Source organism: Dendrobates tinctorius, unplaced genomic scaffold (genome assembly GCF_039654945.1).
Source record: "Dendrobates tinctorius isolate UK_male_01 unplaced genomic scaffold, ASM3965494v1 ptg000152l, whole genome shotgun sequence".
Lineage (NCBI taxonomy): Eukaryota > Metazoa > Chordata > Amphibia > Anura > Dendrobatidae > Dendrobates > Dendrobates tinctorius.
Genome location: NW_027361819.1, coordinates 4,773,140 through 4,798,312, shown reverse-complemented (window position 1 = coordinate 4,798,312; position 25,173 = coordinate 4,773,140). Strand labels below are relative to the sequence as shown.

At 43.2% G+C, this 25,173-nt stretch overlaps 1 protein-coding gene across 2 annotated transcripts in view; it reads left to right on the top strand.

The window, feature by feature from the left end:
• HSD3B7 (hydroxy-delta-5-steroid dehydrogenase, 3 beta- and steroid delta-isomerase 7) overlaps positions 1-24,798 on the top strand; it is a 62,224-nt gene extending 37,426 nt beyond the window's left edge. For both annotated transcript variants that reach the window (XM_073547460.1, XM_073547459.1), the window contains 4 exons: positions 21,355-21,463; positions 21,549-21,648; positions 21,738-21,900; positions 21,981-24,798. In XM_073547460.1, the coding sequence (XP_073403561.1) occupies positions 21,355-21,463; positions 21,549-21,648; positions 21,738-21,900; positions 21,981-22,402 (794 nt within the window). In that variant the 3' untranslated portion in view covers positions 22,403-24,798. The remainder of the gene's footprint in view (positions 1-21,354; positions 21,464-21,548; positions 21,649-21,737; positions 21,901-21,980) is intronic.
• The last annotated feature ends 375 nt before the right edge of the window (positions 24,799-25,173 follow it).

The window sequence follows — 25,173 nt, the reverse complement described above, 5'->3', positions numbered from 1 at the left end:
GGCTCAGTTGATTACCTGTGTGAAGAGAGATAATACTGCTCCTATGTACAAGAATATAACTACTATAATACTGCCCCCTATGTACAAGAATATAACTACTATAATACTGCCCCCTATGTCCAAGAATATAACTACTATAATACTGCCCCTATGTACAAGAATATAACTACTATAATACTGCCCCTATGTACAAGAATATAACTACTATAATACTGCCCCCTATGACCAAGAATATAACTACTATAATACTGCCCCTATGTACAAGAATATAACTACTATAATACTGCCCCCTATGTACAAGAATATAACTAACTATAATACTGCTCCTATGTACAAGAATATAACTACTATAATACTGCCCCCTATGTACAAGAATATAACTACTATAATACTGCCCCCTATGTACAAGAATGTAACTACTATAATACTGCCCCTATGTACAAGAATATAACTACTATAATACTGCCCCCTATGTACAAGAATATAACTAACTATAATACTGCTCCTATGTACAAGAATATAACTACTATAATACTGCCCCCTATGTACAAGAATATAACTACTATAATACTGCCCCCTATGTACAAGAATGTAACTACTATAATACTGCCCCTATGTACAAGAATATAACTACTATAATACTGCCCCCTATGTACAAGAATGTAACTACTATAATACTGCCCCCTGTGTACAAGAATATAACTACTATAATACTGCCCCCTGTGTACAAGAATGTAACTACTATAATACTGCCCCTATGTACAAGAATATAACTACTATAATACTGCCCCCTATGTACAAGAATATAACTAACTATAATACTGCTCCTATGTACAAGAATATAACTACTATAATACTGCCCCCTATGTCCAAGAATATAACTACTATAATACTGCCCCTATGTACAAGAATATAACTACTATAATACTGCCCCTATGTCCAAGAATATAACTACTATAATACTGCCCCCTGTGTACAAGAATATAACTACTATAATACTGCCCCTATGTCCAAGAATATAACTACTATAATACTGCCCCCTATGTACAAGAATATAACTAACTATAATACTGCTCCTATGTACAAGAATATAACTACTATAATACTGCCCCCTATGTACAAGAATATAACTACTATAATACTGCCCCCTATGTACAAGAATGTAACTACTATAATACTGCCCCTATGTACAAGAATATAACTACTATAATACTGCCCCCTATGTACAAGAATATAACTACTATAATACTGCCCCCTGTGTACAAGAATGTAACTACTATAATACTGCCCCTATGTACAAGAATATAACTACTATAATACTGCCCCCTATGTACAAGAATGTAACTACTATAATACTGCCCCCTGTGTACAAGAATATAACTACTATAATACTGCCCCCTGTGTACAAGAATGTAACTACTATAATACTGCCCCTATGTACAAGAATATAACTACTATAATACTGCCCCCTATGTACAAGAATATAACTAACTATAATACTGCTCCTATGTACAAGAATATAACTACTATAATACTGCCCCCTATGTACAAGAATATAACTACTATAATACTGCCCCCTGTGTACAAGAATGTAACTACTATAATACTGCCCCTATGTACAAGAATATAACTACTATAATACTGCCCCCTATGTACAAGAATATAACTAACTATAATACTGCTCCTATGTAAAAGAATATAACTACTATAATACTGCCCCCTATGTACAAGAATATAACTACTATAATACTGCCCCCTATGTACAAGAATATAACCACTATAATACTGCTCCTATGTACAAGAATATAACTACTATAATACTGCCCCCTATGTACAAGAATATAACTACTATAATACTGCCCCCTATGTACAAGAATATAACCACTATAATACTGCTCCTATGTACAAGAATATAACTACTATAATACTGCCCCCTATGTACAAGAATATAACTACTATAATACTGCCCCCTATGTCCAAGAATATAACTACTATAATACTGCCCCCTATGTACAAGAATATAACTACTATAATACTGCTCCTATGTACAAGAATATAACTACTATAATACTGCCCCCTATGTACAAGAATATAACTACTATAATACTGCTCCTATGTACAAGAATATAACTACTATAATACTGCTCCTATGTACAAGAATATAACTACTATAATACTGCTCCTATATACAAGAATATAACTACTATAATACTGCTCCTATGTACAAGAATATAACTACTATAATACTGCTCCTATGTACAAGAATATAACTACTATAATACTGCTCCTATATACAAGAATATAACTACTATAATACTGCCCCTATGTACAAGAATATAACTACTATAATACTGCCCCCTGTGTACAAGAATATAACTACTATAATACTGCTCCTATGTACAGGAATATAACTACTATAATACTGCCCCCTGTGTACAAGAATATAACTACTATAATACTGCCTCCTATGTACAAGAATATAACTACTATAATACTGCCCCCTGTGTACAAGAATATAACTACTATAATACTGCTCCTATGTACAAGAATATAACTACTATAATACTGCCTCCTATGTACAAGAATATAACTACTATAATACTGCTCCTATGTACAAGAATATAACTACTATAATACTGCTCCTATGTACAAGAATATAACTACTATAACACTGCTCCTATGTGCAAGAATATAACTACTATAATACTGCCCCTATGTACAAGAATATAAACTACTATAATACTGCTCCTATGTGCAAGAATATAACTACTATAATACTGCCCCTATGTACAAGAATATAAACTACTATAATACTGCTCCTATGTACAAGAATATAACTACTATAATACTGCTCCTATGTACAAGAATATAGCTACTATAATACTGTCTCTATGTACAAGGATATAACTACTATAATACTGCTCCTATATACAAGAATATAACTACTATAATACTTCCCCCTATGTACAAGAATATAACTACTATAATACTGCCCCCTATGTACAAGAATATAACTACTATAATACTGCTCCTATGTACAAGAATATAACTACTATAATACTGCTCCTATGTACAAGAATATAACTACTATAATACTGCTCCTATATACAAGAATATAACTACTATAATACTGCCCCTATGTACAAGAATATAACTACTATAATACTGCCCCCTGTGTACAAGAATATAACTACTATAATACTGCTCCTATGTACAGGAATATAACTACTATAATACTGCCCCCTGTGTACAAGAATATAACTACTATAATACTGCCTCCTATGTACAAGAATATAACTACTATAATACTGCTCCTATGTACAAGAATATAACTACTATAATACTGCCCCTATGTACAAGAATATAACTACTATAATACTGCCCCCTGTGTACAAGAATATAACTACTATAATACTGCTCCTATGTACAAGAATATAACTACTATAATACTGCCTCCTATGTACAAGAATATAACTACTATAATACTGCTCCTATGTACAAGAATATAACTACTATAATACTGCTCCTATGTACAAGAATATAACTACTATAACACTGCTCCTATGTGCAAGAATATAACTACTATAATACTGCCCCTATGTACAAGAATATAAACTACTATAATACTGCTCCTATGTGCAAGAATATAACTACTATAATACTGCCCCTATGTACAAGAATATAACTACTATAATACTGCCCCCTATGTACAAGAATATAACTACTATAATACTGCCCCTGTGTACAAGAATGTAACTACTATAATACTGCCCCTATGTACAAGAATATAACTACTATAATACTGCCCCCTATGTACAAGAATGTAACTACTATAATACTGCCCCCTGTGTACAAGAATATAACTACTATAATACTGCCCCCTGTGTACAAGAATGTAACTACTATAATACTGCCCCTATGTACAAGAATATAACTACTATAATACTGCCCCTATGTACAAGAATATAACTAACTATAATACTGCTCCTATGTACAAGAATATAACTACTATAATACTGCCCCCTATGTCCAAGAATATAACTACTATAATACTGCCCCTATGTACAAGAATATAACTACTATAATACTGCCCCTATGTCCAAGAATATAACTACTATAATACTGCCCCCTGTGTACAAGAATATAACTACTATAATACTGCCCCTATGTACAAGAATATAACTACTATAATACTGCCCCCTATGTACAAGAATATAACTAACTATAATACTGCTCCTATGTACAAGAATATAACTACTATAATACTGCCCCCTATGTACAAGAATATAACTACTATAATACTGCCCCCTATGTACAAGAATGTAACTACTATAATACTGCCCCTATGTACAAGAATATAACTACTATAATACTGCCCCCTATGTACAAGAATATAACTACTATAATACTGCCCCCTGTGTACAAGAATGTAACTACTATAATACTGCCCCTATGTACAAGAATATAACTACTATAATACTGCCCCCTATGTACAAGAATGTAACTACTATAATACTGCCCCCTGTGTACAAGAATATAACTACTATAATACTGCCCCCTGTGTACAAGAATGTAACTACTATAATACTGCCCCTATGTACAAGAATATAACTACTATAATACTGCCCCCTATGTACAAGAATATAACTAACTATAATACTGCTCCTATGTACAAGAATATAACTACTATAATACTGCCCCCTATGTACAAGAATGTAACTACTATAATACTGCCCCTATGTACAAGAATATAACTACTATAATACTGCCCCCTATGTACAAGAATATAACTAACTATAATACTGCTCCTATGTAAAAGAATATAACTACTCTAATACTGCCCCCTATGTACAAGAATATAACTACTATAATACTGCCCCCTATGTACAAGAATATAACCACTATAATACTGCTCCTATGTACAAGAATATAACTACTATAATACTGCCCCCTATGTACAAGAATATAACTACTATAATACTGCTCCTATGTACAAGAATATAACTACTATAATACTGCCCCCTATGTACAAGAATATAACTACTATAATACTGCCCCCTATGTCCAAGAATATAACTACTATAATACTGCCCCCTATGTACAAGAATATAACTACTATAATACTGCTCCTATGTACAAGAATATAACTACTATAATACTGCCCCCTATGTACAAGAATATTACTACTATAATACTGCTCCTATGTACAAGAATATAACTACTATAATACTGCTCCTATGTACAAGAATATAACTACTATAATACTGCTCCTATATACAAGAATATAACTACTATAATACTGCCCCTATGTACAAGAATATAACTACTATAATACTGCCCCCTGTGTACAAGAATATAACTACTATAATACTGCTCCTATGTACAGGAATATAACTACTATAATACTGCCCCCTGTGTACAAGAATATAACTACTATAATACTGCCTCCTATGTACAAGAATATAACTACTATAATACTGCTCCTATGTACAAGAATATAACTACTATAATACTGCCCCTATGTACAAGAATATAACTACTGTAATACTGCCCCCTGTGTACAAGAATATAACTACTATAATACTGCTCCTATGTACAAGAATATAACTACTATAATACTGCCTCCTATGTACAAGAATATAACTACTATAATACTGCTCCTATGTACAAGAATATAACTACTATAATACTGCTCCTATGTACAAGAATATAACTACTATAACACTGCTCCTATGTGCAAGAATATAACTACTATAATACTGCCCCTATGTACAAGAATATAAACTACTATAATACTGCTCCTATGTGCAAGAATATAACTACTATAATACTGCCCCTATGTACAAGAATATAAACTACTATAATACTGCTCCTATGTACAAGAATATAACTACTATAATACTGCTCCTATGTACAAGAATATAACTACTATAATACTGTCTCTATGTACAAGGATATAACTACTATAATACTGCTCCTATATACAAGAATATAACTACTATAATACTTCCCCCTATGTACAAGAATATAACTACTATAATACTGCCCCCTATGTACAAGAATATAACTACTATAATACTGCTCCTATGTACAAGAATATAACTACTATAATACTGCTCCTATGTACAAGAATATAACTACTATAATACTGCTCCTATATACAAGAATATAACTACTATAATACTGCCCCTATGTACAAGAATATAACTACTATAATACTGCCCCCTGTGTACAAGAATATAACTACTATAATACTGCTCCTATGTACAGGAATATAACTACTATAATACTGCCCCCTGTGTACAAGAATATAACTACTATAATACTGCCTCCTATGTACAAGAATATAACTACTATAATACTGCTCCTATGTACAAGAATATAACTACTATAATACTGCCCCTATGTACAAGAATATAACTACTATAATACTGCCCCCTGTGTACAAGAATATAACTACTATAATACTGCTCCTATGTACAAGAATATAACTACTATAATACTGCCTCCTATGTACAAGAATATAACTACTATAATACTGCTCATATGTACAAGAATATAACTACTATAATACTGCTCCTATGTACAAGAATATAACTACTATAACACTGCTCCTATGTGCAAGAATATAACTACTATAATACTGCCCCTATGTACAAGAATATAAACTGCTATAATACTGCTCCTATGTGCAAGAATATAACTACTATAATACTGCCCCTATGTACAAGAATATAAACTACTATAATACTGCTCCTATGTACAAGAATATAACTACTATAATACTGCTCCTATGTACAAGAATATAACTACTATAATACTGTCTCTATGTACAAGGATATAACTACTATAATACTGCTCCTATATACAAGAATATAACTACTATAATACTTCCCCCTATGTACAAGAATATAACTACTATAATACTGCCCCCTATGTACAAGAATATAACTACTATAATACTGCTCCTATGTACAAGAATATAACTACTATAATACTGCTCCTATGTACAAGAATATACAAGAATAGAACTACTATAATACTGCCCCTATGTACAAGAATATAACTACTATAATACTGCTCCTATGTACAAGAATATAACTACTATAATACTGCTCCTATGTACAAGAATATACAAGAATAGAACTACTATAATACTGCCCCCTATGTACAAGAATATAACTACTATAATACTGCTCCTATGTACAAGAATATAACTACTATAATACTGCTCCTATGTACAAGAATATACAAGAATAGAACTACTATAATACTGCCCCTATGTACAAGAATATAAACTACTATAATACTGCTCCTATGTACAAGAATATAACTACTATAATACTGCTCCTATGTACAAGAATATAACTACTATAATACTGTCTCTATGTACAAGGATATAACTACTATAATACTGCTCCTATATACAAGAATATAACTACTATAATACTGCCCCCTATGTACAAGAATATAACTACTATAATACTGCCCCCTATGTACAAGAATATAACTACTATAATACTGCTCCTATGTACAAGAATATAACTACTATAATACTGCTCCTATGTGCAAGAATATAACTACTATAATATTGTCCCTATGTACAAGAATATAACTACTATAATACTGCTCCTATGTACAAGAATATAACTACTATAATACTGCTCCTATGTGCAAGAATATAACTACTATAATACTGCCCCCTATGTACAAGAATATAACTACTATAATACTGCTCCTATGTACAAGAATGTAACTACTATAATGCTGCTCCTATGTACAAGAATATAACTACTATAATACTGCTCCTATGTACAAGAATATACAAGAATAGAACTACTATAATACTGCCCCTATGTACAAGAATATAACTGCTATAATACTGCTCCTATGTACAAGAATATAACTACTATAATACTGCCCCTTTATACAAGAATATAACTACTATAATACTGCTCCTATGTACAGGAATATAACTACTATAATACTGCCCCTTTATACAAGAATATAACTACTATAATACTGCCCCTATGTACAAGAATATAACTACTATAATACTGCTCCTATGTACAAGAATATAACTACTATAATACTGCCTCCTAGCTGTGAGGTTGTGTGTCAGTGGATCTCCTCATGTCTGCAGCCAGCCCAGGGAGGGGCCACCCTGGGCGGGGAAGCTCCCCTGGCAAGGCCCAGGCTTCCCGGCCTACACTGGGACTAGCCTCCCAGGCTTCTAATGGGAATGTTAATCCCAAAGCCGCTGTGAGTCCAGTGAATGCAGCGAGTCAAAGCTGCAGCAGTTCTATGAAGAAAGAAACAGTTGTGAGTAAAGTTTTGGGAGGAAAACCTTCTCCAGTTCCAGCAAAGAAACAAGAAGGCAATGTGTCAGTGAGTGATGGAAACCAGCAGAACATGAAGTCTTGTAGCTCCCCAGTCAGTAAGCAGCTCCTGCCAGGTGCACAGGTGAGATCGGCCCCAGCTGTGCAGATCACCTCTCCTGCTTCCAGGCAGAGACGGACGTCTTTGGAAAGGCAGACAATGCAGGAGAACCTACAGCAGCATGGCAGTATGGCGCGGTCAGGACGCACACGGTCGCAGTCAGGTGGCAGCGATAAACCTGCTGTGGAGCCTGCATCCAGCCAAGGGGCCACAAAACCATCCGTGGTGGACCCGCACAAGACTGTCTTCAAAACCCCTGTACCCGTGGTCAAGACTAAGCCTGTGGAGCCGGCGCGTGCACCCGAGCTGCAGCTAGCAGATGAGATACAGGGACTTGTCTGAAAACTGGGTGAGTTACAGCAGCAAAAAAAAGCGCTGCAAATGGAGGTAGACTTCATCTATAGCCTAAAGACCACTAATCCTGCCAGTAATGACGCGTATGACCTGAGACTGAACACACTGGGTGTACAGCTGGCGAGTGTTGTGCAGGACACTGAATCTGTGCTGGAGAGCATGGGGCCCCTGGCAGAGACCTACAGGAACCGCGAGCGGTTCACCTCCTATAAACAGGACTGTGCTGTAGAGGCCAGGACCCCTGATGTTCACGACGGGACCCCCCAGCAGCGGACACGGCCATTGTTACAGGCTGCCCGCTTCTGCTTCCAGGAGGGAAAACAGCTGCAGCAGCAGGCAGCTCAGTGTGAACAGGAGCATACACTTCAGACTGCAGCAGAGGCACCACAGGTCCCAGAATGCCCCACACAGGAGCAGGACAGTGTATGTGAGACTGTTTGTGCTGATGAGGCTGAGGCAGCCGAGTGTGAACAGGAGCACACACTGCAGACTCCAGCAGAGGCACCACAGGTCCCAGAATGCCCCACACAGGAGCAGGACAGTATTTCTGAGACTGTTTATGCTGATGAGGCCGAGGCTGAAGCACAGACTGTGGCTGGGGATGCTGTGCCCATGGGGTCGGGGGTTGGAGGGGTTTCACATTCTGTATTGGACGTCGCACTGTCTGATAATGATGCTGCTCATGATAATGTGCATGATATGTGTGACTATCCCCCTTTGCCATCCAGTCCACAAGGTGTGACAGCCCCCCCTGCTGCAGGCCCTCTCCCTGTCAGTCAGCCTAGTGTGACCCGCAGGTGCCCCCCAGGAATGCCTGGAGCCGCGGCGCCTCATCCTTCACTTCCAGCACCAGGTATACCGGCCAGACATTCAAACGCATTAATGTGGTGCGGCTTAAATACATAGGTGCCAAGGAGGATCTGCCACAACGCAGGTATGTGGTGAGAGAGCTGCTCTGCGGCCAGATGGGGTTTGTGGCAAATGAGATACTGGCAGTGTCTAATCTTCAGGACAGGCAGGGCTACGAGGTCAGCTTCAAGCTCATGTCTGACCTGGATAGATTCTGGGCCAATTACCCCAAGTTCAGAGATGTTGAGGGCTGGAATAAGTTTGTGTTGGTTCCTATCTCCAGGCCGGACACTGTCACAGTAAACATCACGTTCTGGAATGAGGCCGTTCCTCCACAGGACATCGAGGTGTGGCTCCGGAGACACTGTGACCTCGTCTCTGGACTCACGAAGGTCAGAGATGAGGATGGTATCTGGACAATGGGGTGGCGGGTCTTGGTAAAATTGCGGCAGTGTGATAACATCACTGCCCACTTACCCAACTCCTTCTTCATTGGGAGGGAGAAGGGAAGGTGTTATTATCCCGGGCAACCCAGAAAGTGCTTCAAATGTGGTGGGAAAGGTCATCTGGCTAACGCCTGTACTGTGGTGAAGTGCAGTCTGTGTGGGGCAATCGGCCATGTCGCTGCAGACTGCCGGGACGTCAGGTGCAACCTCTGTGGTAGGATGGGCCACCCTCACAGGGACTGTCCAGATGCCTGGCACAACATCTGCAGAGTCTCCCCTGATGAGTCTGTGATGGCAGGGGCAGAGGCTCAGGAGGATGAGGATGTGGTGGCAGGGACACATGAGGAGGAGTATTTAATGTCAGGAGAGATGCTGACCAGCTCAGATGCCCACCAGGAGTCCACTCAGGCAGCACCAGAGAAGCAGGGTGCAGAGGGGAACATGGAGGTCGTCCATCAGGTCCAGCAGCCTCAGATAGCCCCCCTTCAGCATCGCTGTCTGTATCTGATGACTGGAGCATTAATAATAATAAAAGGAAGAAAAAGAACACATCCTCCCGTAAACCTGAGGCAGAATATGACACTGGTCAGAGAGCTAGTAAGAAGGTTCAGAATTCTGCAGGAGTGATGGTCATGTCCAACAAGTATGGAGTTTTATCTGACTCCAATGGTGACGATTATGAGGAAGAGTTGAGGAAAGTTGATGCTGAGTGTGACAGGGACATAGAGGACCACCCCCCGCCAAAGCGGAAGCCCTTATCTGTGGACCCTCAGGTAGAGTCTGACATGGACACAAGTGGTGGACAGAACATCTCTGACTCATGATGATGGCTGTTACTCTGCTCCTTCTATATTGTGTTGTGATGGCGGGGTTCTCATTGACAGTGACCTCGAGCAATGTGAATAGCATTAAGCTGAGGAGAACTAGACACACGGTGTATGAACATCTCAAATATCTGGACACAGATGTCATCTTCCTGCAGGAGACACGACTGACGTCTCTGGGGCTTATGAGAGAGGCTGAGAGGGAATGGCGGTCCGGTCCTTCTTTCTGGTCACTGGCTGTGGAGCCTTACGCCGGGGTCGCTGTCCTGTTTAACACCAATGATGTGACTGTGCATAGGATGACGGAGGTGGTCATGGGAAGATGTCTGGTCCTGGAAGTCACTGTCCATGGGAGGCGACTCCGGCTTATTAACATCTATGGGCCACAGACAGTGACGGACAGGATCCAGCTGTTTAATGACGTCAAGCCTTACCTCTTCACTTCTCTTCCAGTGGTGATGGCGGGGGACTTTAATACCATAATGACATCAGGTGACAGCTCCTCGGGCAGGGCAGTGACCAGGGACGGTAAGGTCCTACATAACGTCATAATGCAGGCAGGATTGACCGACTTTTTCACACAGGGTGGGCGACAACCAAAATTCACATATTCATGTTCCAACAGGAGCAGTAGAATAGATTTTGCTTTTGTCAGTCCTACTGAGGCTGTCGGCGCCCTGAGTGAGAAGGTCGTCCCTTACTCTGATCACCTTGCCTTGTGCTTCTCTTTGGGTTCCTCTAACCGTCCGGACATTGGTAGAGGGTTGTGGAAGCTCAATTCCAGTCTCCTGGATGATGCCTATGTTCAGAGCCGTGTTCACTCCCTTATCCAGCTTCATCTAGACAGGTTTGACTTCTATGACAACATGACCGACTGGTGGGAGGACGTCAAGGAGGATATCAGATCCCTCTTAAAGAGACTGTCAGTTAATAAAGGGAGGAATAAGTACAGCCAGTACCTAAAGCTGCGCAAAGAATTGGAGTCACTGTATTCGGTGGGCGGGGATGACATAGTGAAGATCGACCGCCTGAAATCTGAGATAAAGCAGTATCAGTATAGCAGGTATACCTCCCTGGTTCTTGAACGGGATTATGGGTCCTTAGGGGCCCCTGATCCCTTTGAGAATTGCAGGGAGAGGGTGGCCAAAAAAATGGTCACGGGTCTCATTGACTCCCAGGGTGTATTGCAGGATTCACGGGAGGGTATCCTGGAGGTGGTGAGATCTTACTATGCTGACTTGTTTCAGAGGAAAGTTTTGGATAAAGATAAGATGACTCAATTCTTGGAGGCAACTCCAGTGCCTGATACTAATGATCTGGACTTTTCTCCTTTGACGGCAGAATTAACGGTGGAGGAAGTTAAGGAGGCTATTGATAAGTTATATCTGATGAAGGCACCAGGTCCAGATGGTATAACGGCAGAATTTTATAAGAAATTCAGAGACCTCCTGGCTCCAATTCTCGTGGATGTGTATAGAAATTGTCTAGAAAATCACCTGATGCCTCCATCCATGAGAGTGTCCTCGTTAATTCTGCTGTCTAAAGGTAAAGAGCCGAGTGACATCAAGAACTGGAGGCCGATTGCCCTCTTGAATGTGGACAGGAAGATTCTAGCAAAGATCCTATTTTCTAGATTAGTCTGTTTGTCCCCGGCACTGTTGGCAGGCTCTCAGTTTGGCACAGTAAAAGGGCGGAACATCTCTGGAGCAGTCATCTCGATACGAGAGATGTTTGAGAGATGTAAAGCTCTGCGGTGTGGGAGATATGTTGTTAGTCTGGACCAGGCTAAAGCCTTTGACAGGGTTGATCATGACTATCTGTGGGCCACTTTGTCAAAGTACGGTATTCCGGGACAATTTGTGGATTGGCTGAAGACGTTGTACAGAGAGGCGGTGAGCTTTCCTCTGATTAATGGTTGGCAGGGTGACACTTTTGGAGTTGAGGCGGGGGTGAGACAGGGCTGCCCAATGAGTCCGCTCCTGTATGTTTTTGCCCTAGACCCGTTTCTGAGGTCACTGCAGCAGTGCGATTTTCAGGGGGTGCCGGTCCCCCACTGCCCGCCTCTGAATGTTGTTGCCTATGCGGACGATGTGACACTGGTGATCTCCAATCCTTGTGAGGTGCAGATGTTATCTGCGTCCATCAGAAGCTACTCAGAGGCCTCCGGGTCTCTGGTCAACCTTGAAAAGAGTCAAGCTCTATGGACATTAGATACTGAGCCCAGCTTTGATCTGCCGCAGTTTTCCAAAGCCTCCACCCATATTAAGATCCTAGGGGTTAAATTTGGGAGGGATGATAATGCCACGCTAAATTGGGAGGAGAAATTGGAAACCGGAAATGCAAAGGTTCAGCGATGGAAGAACTGGAGGCTGACCTACAGAGAAAGGGTCACAATGTTGAAGACGTACCTGGTCCCCGTTTTCTTGTATGTCTCTGTCGCTTTCCCAGAATCTTTCTCAGCGAGGCTCTTCAGCCTGTTCTTCCAGCTCTTGTGGGGGAATAGGTTGGACCTAATAAAGAGGGGAATAACGTACCTACGGCGGAGAGAGGGTGGGCTGGATATGTTGAATCCAAGGGTTTTCTTTGACTCCTTGTTTCTAAAGGTGAATTTTGGGAACATGGACTCAAACAGTAGCTCCCTGTGGGTAAATAGTATCAGGTACTGGATATTGCCTTTTGCAGAATCTTGGGTGCGAGGCGGCAGTCTCAAGAGGAGGAGATGGACAGGTGACCACCTCCCCCAGTATCTGGACTATGGTCTGAAGTGTGTTAGGAAGTGGGGACTGGAGAGGTCTTACATTGAGAGCAGTACGAGAAGAGACCTGTATGCTCGTGTATGTAGGACTTTCTTCTACTCTCCACTGGCCCTGAGAGATTGTGTCACCACCGCCCTGCAGGAAAGCCTTAGGTTCCTAAACGGGAAACGGCTACCTCCTAAACTGTTTGATGTCACTTGGCTTTCACTGCATAGTCGGCTCTTTGTCAAAGGGAACCTGAAACATCTGTGTGTCTCTGATCGGACGTGTCCCCTTGGTTGTCAGCAGGAGGAGACTATGGAGCACTTTATATGTGATTGCTGGGGAGGGAGGAAGATCTGGGAGGAAGTGTCAGATAATCTAAAAATCCCCAGACTGCGGACCCTAAAGTATCCCGACATAATCTATGGTGTCCCCTACACTGTTAGTAACATCGACAGAGAGACGATGTACATTATAATCAGTGTCATCAAATACTATCACTGGCACATGAGAACCCGGGTGTCACTGCACAATGAGCTGTTCGATCACACCGCTGCCGCCAATCAGGTTATGTCAGGATAAAATCACTGGAAGTTGGAAGGAGTCCAAGAAACATAACGTTATGGAGAAACGTAAAGTTCAGTTAGAAAATATGATAATGTTTTTTTTGTTTTTTTTTCCCTCTAACTTTCTTTTTCCATCCCCAGGTGTGGACACTTTAATTTATTTATGAATATGATCTGATCATTAGTGCTGTGTATATATTACCTAAGTGGTTTGTGTTTTGTAATACTGGATGATTTTTGTTTTATTATAATTGTATTTATGTTTGGGTTTTTATAATAAAAATTGCCCCTTTATACAAGAATATAACTACTATAATACTGCTCCTATGTACAGGAATATAACTACTATAATACTGCCCCCTATGTACAAGAATATAACTACTATAATACTGCTCCTATGTACAAGAATATAACTACAATAATACTGCCCCTATGTACAAGAGTATAACTACTATAATACTGCCCCTATGTACAAGAATATAACTAATATAATACTGCTCCTATATACAAGAATATAACTACTATAATACTGCCCCCTATGTACAAGAATATAACTACAATAATACTGCCCCTATGTACAAGAGTATAACTACTATAATACTGCTCCTATGTACAAGAATATAACTACTATAATACTGCTCCTATGTACAGGAACATAACTACTATAATACTGCTCCTATGTACAAGAATATAACTACTATAACACTGCTCCTATATACAAGAATATACCTACTATAATACTCCTATGTACAAGAATATAACTACTATAATACTGCTCCTATGTACAAGAATATAACTACTATAATACTGCCCCTATGTACAAGAGTATAACTACAATAATACTGCCCCTATGTACAAGAGTATAACTACTATAATACTGCTCCTATGTACAAGAATATAACTACTATAATACTGCCCCTATGTACAAGAGTATAACTACAATAATACTGCCCCTATGTACAAGAGTATAACTACTATAATACTGCTCCTATGTACAAGAATATAACTACTATAATACTGCTCCTATGTACAGGAACATAACTACTATAATACTGCTCCTATGTACAAGAATATATCTACTATAATACTGCCTCCTATGTACAAGAATATAACTACTATAATACTGCCTCTATGTATAAGAATATAACTACTATAATACTGCCCCTTTATACAAGAATATAACTACTATAATACTGCCCCTTTATACAAGAATATAACTACTATAATACTGCCTCTATGTACAAGAATATAGCTACTATAATACTGCCCCTTTATACAAGAGTATAACTACTATAATACTGCTCCTATGTACAAGAATATAACTACTATAATACTGCCCCTATGTACAAGAGTATAACTACAATAATACTGCCCCTATGTACAAGAATATAACTACTATAATACTGCTCCTATGTACAAGAATATAACTACTATAATACTGCTCCTATGTACAGGAACATAACTACTATAATACTGCTCCTATGTACAAGAATATATCTACTATAATACTGCCTCCTATGTACAAGAATATAACTACTATAATACTGCCCCTATGTACAAGAATATAACTACTATAATACTGCCTCCTATGTACAAGAGTATAACTACTATAACACTGCTCCTATATACAAGAATATAACTACTATAATACTGCCCCTATGTACAAGAATATAACTACTATAATACTGCTCCTATGTACAAGAATATAACTACTATAATACTGCTCCTATGTACAAGAATATAACTACTATAATACTGCTCCTATGTACAAGAATATAACTACTATAATACTGCCACTTTATACAAGAATATAACTACTATAATACTGCCCCTTTATACAAGAATATAACTACTATAATACTGCCCCTTTATACAAGAATATAACTACTATAATACTGCCTCTATGTATAAGAATATAACTACTATAATACTGCCCCTTTATACAAGAATATAACTACTATAATACTGCCCCTTTATACAAGAATATAACTACTATAATACTGCCTCTATGTACAAGAATATAACTACTATAATACTGCTCCTATGTACAAGAATATAACTACTATAATACTGCCTCTATGTATAAGAATATAACTACTATAATACTGCCCCTTTATACAAGAATATAACTACTATAATACTGCCCCTTTATACAAGAATATAACTACTATAATACTGCCTCTATGTACAAGAATATAACTACTATAATACTGCTCCTATGTACAAGAATATAACTACTATAATACTGCCTCTATGTATAAGAATATAACTACTATAATACTGCCCCTTTATACAAGAATATAACTACTATAATACTGCCCCTTTATACAAGAATATAACTACTATAATACTGCCTCTATGTACAAGAATATAGCTACTATAATACTGCCCCTTTATACAAGAATATAACTACTATAATACTGCCCCTTTATACAAGAATATAACTACTATAATACTGCCCCTTTATACAAGAATATAACTACTATAATACTGCCCCTTTATACAAGAATATAGCTACTATAATACTGCCCCTTTATACAAGAATATAACTACTATAATACTGCCCCTTTATACAAGAATATAACTACTATAATACTGCCCCTTTATACAATAATATAGCTACTATAATACTGCCCCTTTATACAAGAATATAACTACTATAATACTGCCCCCTATGTACAAGAATATAACTAATAACCGTTTTCCACTGGGCAGCTGGACCATATAGGGTTACTGGCTGTCCTTATCAGTGGTATGCACCTGTGCTGCCCCAGCCTTTATCAATGGGGCTCTGCTGCATCCGGCCAGTGCATCAGTCAGGGCTTGGTGAGTTACCTTTCAAATGATGTTTTTTTGTATACATCTACAGAGCAGATTTCCTTGCCCCTGTGGGTGTCGGTGTAGAGGTGATGGTGGGGCCGGGCTGAGCTGGGGGGGGTGGTCCCTCTTTTATACCATGCAGAGATGACACAGAGACAAGATGGAGGCAGTTACTGGGTACAACAGGTCCAAGTTTATTTCTTTACTTGCCGTTCACCTAACGGCCTCCGCAACACACCGCACTTCTCTTCACTTGTCGGCTCTTCGATTTCAGAGCCGTTTTCACACTGTCACCAGGGATGTATTTGTACGTACCGTCCCTCCTTCAGTGTTTGACGTTCCTGACAGGTCCGTCACTGTGGCCGCCCTAGGCCCATAAACCAACAGCGCTTCCACTGGTCAGTCGTCGTGTTAAATGCGGTATCCTGCACCCACTGCCACGTCTCTTCTGCGGTACCTTCCTGTCAGGACCACCCCCCTGACGTTCTCTCTCCTCAGTCCCCCTGGTCGGATTCTCCTCAGAGCGCACAGACTGTCGCAGTCCTCCTGTCACCTGAGCTCCCCCTGGGGACTGGAACTTTCTGGAACCCTCCCTCAGAATTTATAGCTCACCCGGTTCCTTGAAACTGTCACTCCAACCACGCCCCCCATGACCAAAGGTTTCTAAAGCCCTAAGCTGCTGTCAAGTCCTTTGCTCACACTCCTCCCTGCCATCTAATGTCCACCCAAGGAACTGCACGTCCACTACACTTTCCTAGTTGTTTCCCCCGGTAATAACTGACATCTTCCTACACTGTGCAAACCTTTCCTTCTTCACTCAGACTAGTCCGTCCGTCAGGTCACCTTCCCTACACTCCCCCTTTGTCCATTGTCGTCCTCGACAATCGTCATCCCTGCCTTCGTCGTTCTGAAGCTACACCTACATTCTGTTGTCGGACCAGCTGTTGAGCCAAACCCACTATCTGCGGGGGCCGAACCATACTGGGAGCACTATGCTCTGAGCAGCCTACTGCTACTCACCAGCGCGCACGCCACATGACGTCTTTCAAACTGGGCAAGGTACACCCGTATTCTCTCTACGGCGTGTATCTTTCCCCTACTCTCCCCTTCTGTTACCTTTCACTATTCGGTACGCCATGATCGAGGTCTCTTACCTTCAAGATCATTACCAGCGCCCGCCTTCCTCCTTCAGGGGTGTCCGTGGTGTTGGGGGCCTGACCTAGGACGGCTGTCTCTCTCACGTCTTCCAACTCATTTACCCTTCTTTAAATTACATGTCATGGTCGGCGTCCCGGTCTCCCAGACCTCCTCAACTCTTAGATCCCTACCGGATCTCACACTTTCCTTTGGTCCCGCAGACCTTCCCTTACCCGGACCTGTTGCATTTTACTTGTGCATATTGTACACCAAAACAACTTTACAATATCACAAGTACCCATTTTTATAATTTTTTTTTTTTCATTTTCTCTTGCTTTTAAAACCAAAATATAACATAACATTGCATGTCTTCTTTCCTCCTCCCCCCTTCCTTAGACCTGGACACTCCTCCGCTTTCTGTATCCCCGTTCTGTCAGGTAAACATATTTTCGTATATAAAGAACATAGAAAGAAGAAAGAAAGAGAGAGAGAAAATAGTTGCATCAGTTAAACAACAACAAAACTTTTTTTTCTAAATGAAACTGTCCTTATAATCTGCACAACGGTGCATCGAACTCCTGACAGTCTATCCTCCTCTCAGTGGACAGAGGTGAGGGCCCCACAGCCGTGAAACTCCTGGGGGAACCGAGAGTGTCCATTCATGTCCTCTTCTTTTCCATGACGGCCTCTCCTTGAGTGTGGAGCAGGTTCCACACTTCCTGCTCCCGGGCCTTTTTCTTCCTGATCACCTCCGCTTCCCACACGGAGGGAACAGCACGGGCCCTGGAGTCCGGTGGGCGGGACTCCACTGAAAAAGACCGCAAGACAGAAACGGCCGAAGATTTGTGGCCCAGCAGCCGCTGGGGTCAGGTGGCAAATGGGGACAACCGGGTCCTCGGGGGCTGGAATCACAGGGCCCGCTAAGTCAGTCGCAGCCGACTCCAGCAGCGGCATAACCGCGGCCCCAGTACAGGCCGCATCCACTACTTCCAACGGAGCCGGAGTAACGGCCGATTTCAACGATGCAGCTGCTATTAGCAGGGAAAGCGCAGCAGCGTCTTCTTTGGGTGAGCTCTGCACTGGTGACTCCGGGCGGGGTAGTTCGGGGACATGAGCGGGGGCCTCGCTCAGCTCCGCATACACCACGGGGCCCGTGGTAACTAGGCCTTCCGGTGCGCAGGGGGCCGCGTGCTGCAGCAGAATGGTGGGGGCCACTTGCGGAGGCACTAGTAGGGCCGGGGTTACTCTCACCTTCCCCGGCGCTGCGGCCTCCGTCCCATCATCACGCGGTTTCCCCCGCAGCCTCCGTTCCTTGCTCCACTGTCCTGCGGGCCTTCCCTCCGGACCCGGGGGCTCCGCTGAGAAGTCCTCTGCTGGTATTGGTGGCGGCCGTTCTCGCTGACTCCGCTCAGGCTCTGCTCCCCGACTCAGCATCCCGCTGCCTGCCCGTGGTTCTACAGATGACTTCTGGTGCAGCTCCATCTCCTGCCGCCATTGCCACGCTAGTCGGCCGATGCCCCGACACCCGCAGCGTCTCATACCGTCCGATGGGCAGCACTCGAATGGCATCAGACAGCCGCAGCCAAGTTTTTCTTCTGTGCCACTACCTCTGTGAGGTGGGGTGTCGGCAGGCCTCTCCACCCATCTGCTAGGGTCCAGTACATGGGAGCGTCGGCCTCCGGGTACATACTGCTGTCCACGGGGGTACGTTGGAGGGGGTCCCAGTCCATTCAACATGACTGCAAACACCCGGACCTCTCCCCTGCGCTGCAGTAATGCCGCCATCTTGCGCAGCTCCTGATACCGCCCCGGATCTTCTGTCAGCATCACGGAGTCACCACAGCGCTCCCAATTTGTAATCCACAGGTATTTATAATCCAAGCAGCACAGTCCAAGTCCTTCTCCATCCTTTAAGGCAGGTCTGCCGCAGAAGATGATGTATTAGCGGCGGCGATCCTGCCGACTACGCCAAATGTATAGGTGATGGTGGGGCCGGGCTGAGCTGGGGGGGTGGTCCCTCTTTTATACCGCGCAGAGATGACACAGAGACAAGATGGAGGCAGTTACTGGGTACAACAGGTCCAAGTTTATTTCTTTACTTGCCGTTCACCTAACGGCCTCCGCAACACACCGCACTTCTCTTCACTTGTCGGCTCTTCGATTTCAGAGCCGTTTTCACACTGTCACCAGGGACGTATTTGTACGTACCGTCCCTCCTTCAGTGTTTGACGTTCCTGACAGGTCCGTCACTGTGGCCGCCCTAGGCCCATAAACCAACAGCGCTTCCACTGGTCAGTCGTCGTGTTAAATACGGTATCCTGCACCCACTGCCACGTCTCTTCTGCGGTTCTTCCTGTCAGGACCACCCCCCTGACGTTCTCTCTCCTCAGTCCCCCTGGTCGGATTCTCCTCAGAGCGCACAGACTGTCGCAGTCCTCCTGTCACCTGAGCTCCCCCTGGGGACTGGAATCTTCTGGAACCCTCCCTCAGAATTTATAGCTCACCCGGTTCCTTGAAACTGTCACTAACTGTCACCACGCCCCCCATGACCAACGGTTTCTAAAGCCCTAAGCTGCTGTCAAGTCCTTTGCTCACACTCCTCCCTGCCATCTAATGTCCACCCAAGGTACTGCACGTCCACTACACTTACCTAGTTGTTTCCCCCGGTAATAACTGACACCTACCTACACTGTGCAAACCTTTCCTTCTTCACTCAGACTAGTCCGTCCATCCGGTCACCTTCCCTACATCGGAGCTCTGACTTTCTTGGACATCACACTGAGCGGAGTGTTTTGTGATGTTGGACTATTACTCTGCACATGTTGTACATTATTTTACCATTTCCGGCCTCCGGATCTGACAGATGAGTCACATTGTGCAGCTCCACAAATGTAGGAAAAACCATTTCATAACCTAATTTTGGGACGGAGGATTTTTCCTTCTGCCCCCATAGACACTCGTCAGGTGTTTGTGCATGGTGTGAATGGTGTCAGAGATCGTCCCCTTATATTGCCTGTAAATGCAGATGAAAGCGATGCACCTCCAGCACTGACCACCAGGTGGCGACACGTACGAGCCGTTGTGTGGCCCTTGTGTCCCCCGGTCCTACCCCCCATGTGACACTTCTGTAAATGTGACTGGTTGGCAGCTCGGTGACTGGCGACCGCTCATGTGTCCGCAGGGACGGAGAACGTGCTGAGGGTCTGCGAGGAGGAAGGCATCCAGTACCTGCTCTACACCAGCAGCATGGAGGTCGTGGGGCCCAATTTACACAAGGACCCATTCTATAGGTAATGTCTATGCTCTCTGTTGTTCCCTGTTATCAGCCATTTCAGACCTGTCCTTTAAGAAGCTTGTGGTTTCTGCCGGTGGCAGGGGTAACGAGGACACGGCGTATACCGTCTACCACAACCAGCCATACCCGCTGAGCAAGTCCAAAGCCGAGAAGCTGGTGCTGGAGGCCAATGGGAGGAAGGTAATGCCCTGAGCGTCCCGCAGGGGTCAGCACTGTGCACGTGGTGTATGATGTCATCACGGGGGGGATAACCTATGTTGTGCACGCAGATAAAAGGCGGGAAGACGCTCTACACCTGCGCGCTACGCCCCACCGGGATCTACGGCGAGGGCCACGAGCTGATGAGGCAGTTTTATCAGCAGGGGCTGAAGAAGGGCCGGCGGGTGTTCAGAGCCATTCCGTCATCCACAGAACACGGACGCGTCTATGTCGGTAAGGACGTCCCATGCGGAGCTGCACTCATCATTCTGCTGTAGGACGCCATGTCCTCTCATCATTCCTTCCTCCTGCAGGTAACGTGGCCTGGATGCATCTCCTGGCGGCCCACCACCTCCAGGACCGCCCGTCCGCGCTGGGCGGTCAGGTCTACTTCTGCTATGACAGCTCTCCATATAAGAGCTACGAGGACTTCAACATGGAGTTCCTGTCGCCCTGCGGCTTTCGGATGGTCGGCTCGCGCCCGCTGGTGCCTTATTTCCTCCTCTACTTGTTGGCGCTGCTGAATTCTGTTCTGCAATGGCTTCTCCACCCATTCTGCACCTACGCCCCGATACTCAACGCCTACACCCTGGCGGTGGCCAGCACCACGTTCACCGTGCAGACGGACAAGGCGGAGCGCCACTTCGGTTACCGGCCACTGTTCAGCTGGGAGGAGAGTAAGCGGCGTACGGTGGCCTGGGTGAGGAGCTTCGAGGAGGGGGAAAAGAGCCGATGACCCTGACAACGGGGCAGCGGTCACTGTACAGATAATGGGGCACCGGTCACTATACAGTACAGATAATGGGGCACCGGTCACTGTACAGTACAGATAATGGGGCACCGGTCCCTGTACAGTACAGATAATGGGGCACCGGTCCCTGTACAGTACAGATAATGGGGCACCGGCCACTATACAGTACAGATAATGGGGCACCGGTCACTACACAGTACAGATAATGGGGCACCGGCCACTATACAGTACAGATAATGGGGCACCGGTCCCTGTACAGTACAGATAATGGGGCACCGGTCCCTGTACAGTAGATAATGGGGCACCGGTCCCTGTACAGATAATGGGGCACCGGTCCCTGTACAGTACAGATAATGGGGGCACCGGTCACTGTACAGTACAGATAATGGGGCATCGGTCACTATACAGTACATATAATGGGGCACCGGTCACTATACAGTACAGATAATGGGGCAGCGGTCCCTGTACAGTAGATAATGGGGAACCGGTCACTACACAGTACAGATAATGGGGCACTGGCCACTATACATTACAGATAATGGGGCATCGGTCACTATACAGTACAGATAATGGGGCACCGGTCACTATATAGTACAGATAATGGAGCACCGGCCACTATACAGTACAGATAATGGGGCAGCGGTCACTATACAGTACAGATAATGGGGCAGCGGTCACTATACAGTACAGATAATGGGGCAGCAGTCACTATACAGTACATATAATGGGGCACCGGTCACTATACAGTACATATAATGGGGCACCGGCCACTATACAGTACAGATAATGGGGCACCGGTCACTATACATTACAGATAATGGGGCACCGGTCCCTGTACAGTACAGATAATGGGGCACCGGCCACTGTACAGTACAGATAATGGGGCACCGGTCACTACACAGTACAGATAATGGGGCACCGGTCACTATACAGTACAGATAATGGGGCACCGGTCCCTGTACAGTACAGATAATGGGGCACCGGCCACTGTACAGTACAGATAATGGGGCACCGGTCCCTGTACAGATAATGGGGCACCGGTCCCTGTACAGATAATGGGGCACCGGTCCCTGTACAGTACAGATAATGGGGGCACCGGTCACTGTACAGTACAGATAATGGGGCATCGGTCACTATACAGTACATATAATGGGGCACCGGTCACTATACAGTACAGATAATGGGGCAGCGGTCCCTGTACAGTAGAGAATGGGGAACCGGTCACTACACAGTACAGATAATGGGGCACTGGCCACTATACATTACAGATAATGGGGCATCGGTCACTATACAGTACAGATAATGGGGCACCGGTCACTATATAGTACAGATAATGGAGCACCGGCCACTATACAGTACAGATAATGGGGCAGCGGTCACTATACAGTACAGATAATGGGGCAGCGGTCACTATACAGTACAGATAATGGGGCAGCAGTCACTATACAGTACATATAATGGGGCACCGGTCACTATACAGTACATATAATGGGGCACCGGCCACTATACAGTACAGATAATGGGGCACCGGTCACTATACAGTACAGATAATGGGGCACCGGTCCCTGTACAGTACAGATAATGGGGCATTGGTCACTATACAATACAGATAACGGGGGCAATGATCACTACAGCCTGCACGTTGCAGTACCACTTACAATCTGTAGGTGGAGATCTCTCTTACATGATTTACTTCCTCACACACCACCTACAGGCTGGGATCGTTACTACAGTGGCTGAATCAGAAATATCCAATGTTCTCTCTTGTAAAAATAGATGAGAAATCCTCCTCCGCTGCCTGGTAATAAGCGCTGTCTGAACGACGGCCTATATATGTTTCCATTTATCTATATATTCTATATCACTGCCATTCTAACCAGCAGAGAACATTTTATTTAAAGGCACAGAAAACTTGTTGAGGCGGCCAGGACCGGTCCAGCGTGCAATCCTATAGGTAACCAAGCCGAATCCCGATGGGTGTAATGCACAGAACCCTGTATCCTCTGGAGAGGGAGACACCCTGGCCAATAGAGGGGGCTGCACCTGATAGGATCCCCCTAATAGCCACATATTCTCTAACAGAGAATATAAAAGAGATTAACCTGTTCCTGGATCAAGACCGGATAAGAAAAGTACCAGCAGGACCAAGAACAATGAGGGGGGGGGGGGGGGGGGTTACCTGTGGGAACCTCCTAACAGATGAGATGTGGCCAAGTCATTCATGTTTCTAAGGATCAAAATCTCCATAAATCCAGAATGGTTTTACGGAGATTTTGCAAAGTGTGAACACAACCTCGTAATTCAGCAATAAAAATGCAATAATTTATATTAATTTATTATATTGTGATATTGATTATAGTACAATAAATTATAGCAATTCACGCCGTTTTGTGCTGTGTGGGATACGGGCCGCGCGGAGCCTTGGACGGCGGAGCAGTGATCCCAGCGACATGTGCCGCAGACATTCCTTCATAGGGCATGCAAGTTTTTCTCTGGGAGATGGTGCCATCTTGTGGTCATTGTGTAAAATTTATACTAAGAACACTAATGGAGGAAAGTAAGTGCCCCCTCCAGGAATTTTCCTGACCTCCCATTCTACATCCATAGACATTAATATGGAGTGGCTCCTCTGCAGACCTAACGGCTCCCGCTCTTCTGAGGACTTCTACAAGATTTTTGAGACGTTTGTGGGGATTCTTCCTCTAGAATAGCATTTGTGAGGTCAGACACTGATGTAAGGGGGTGACAGGCTCACA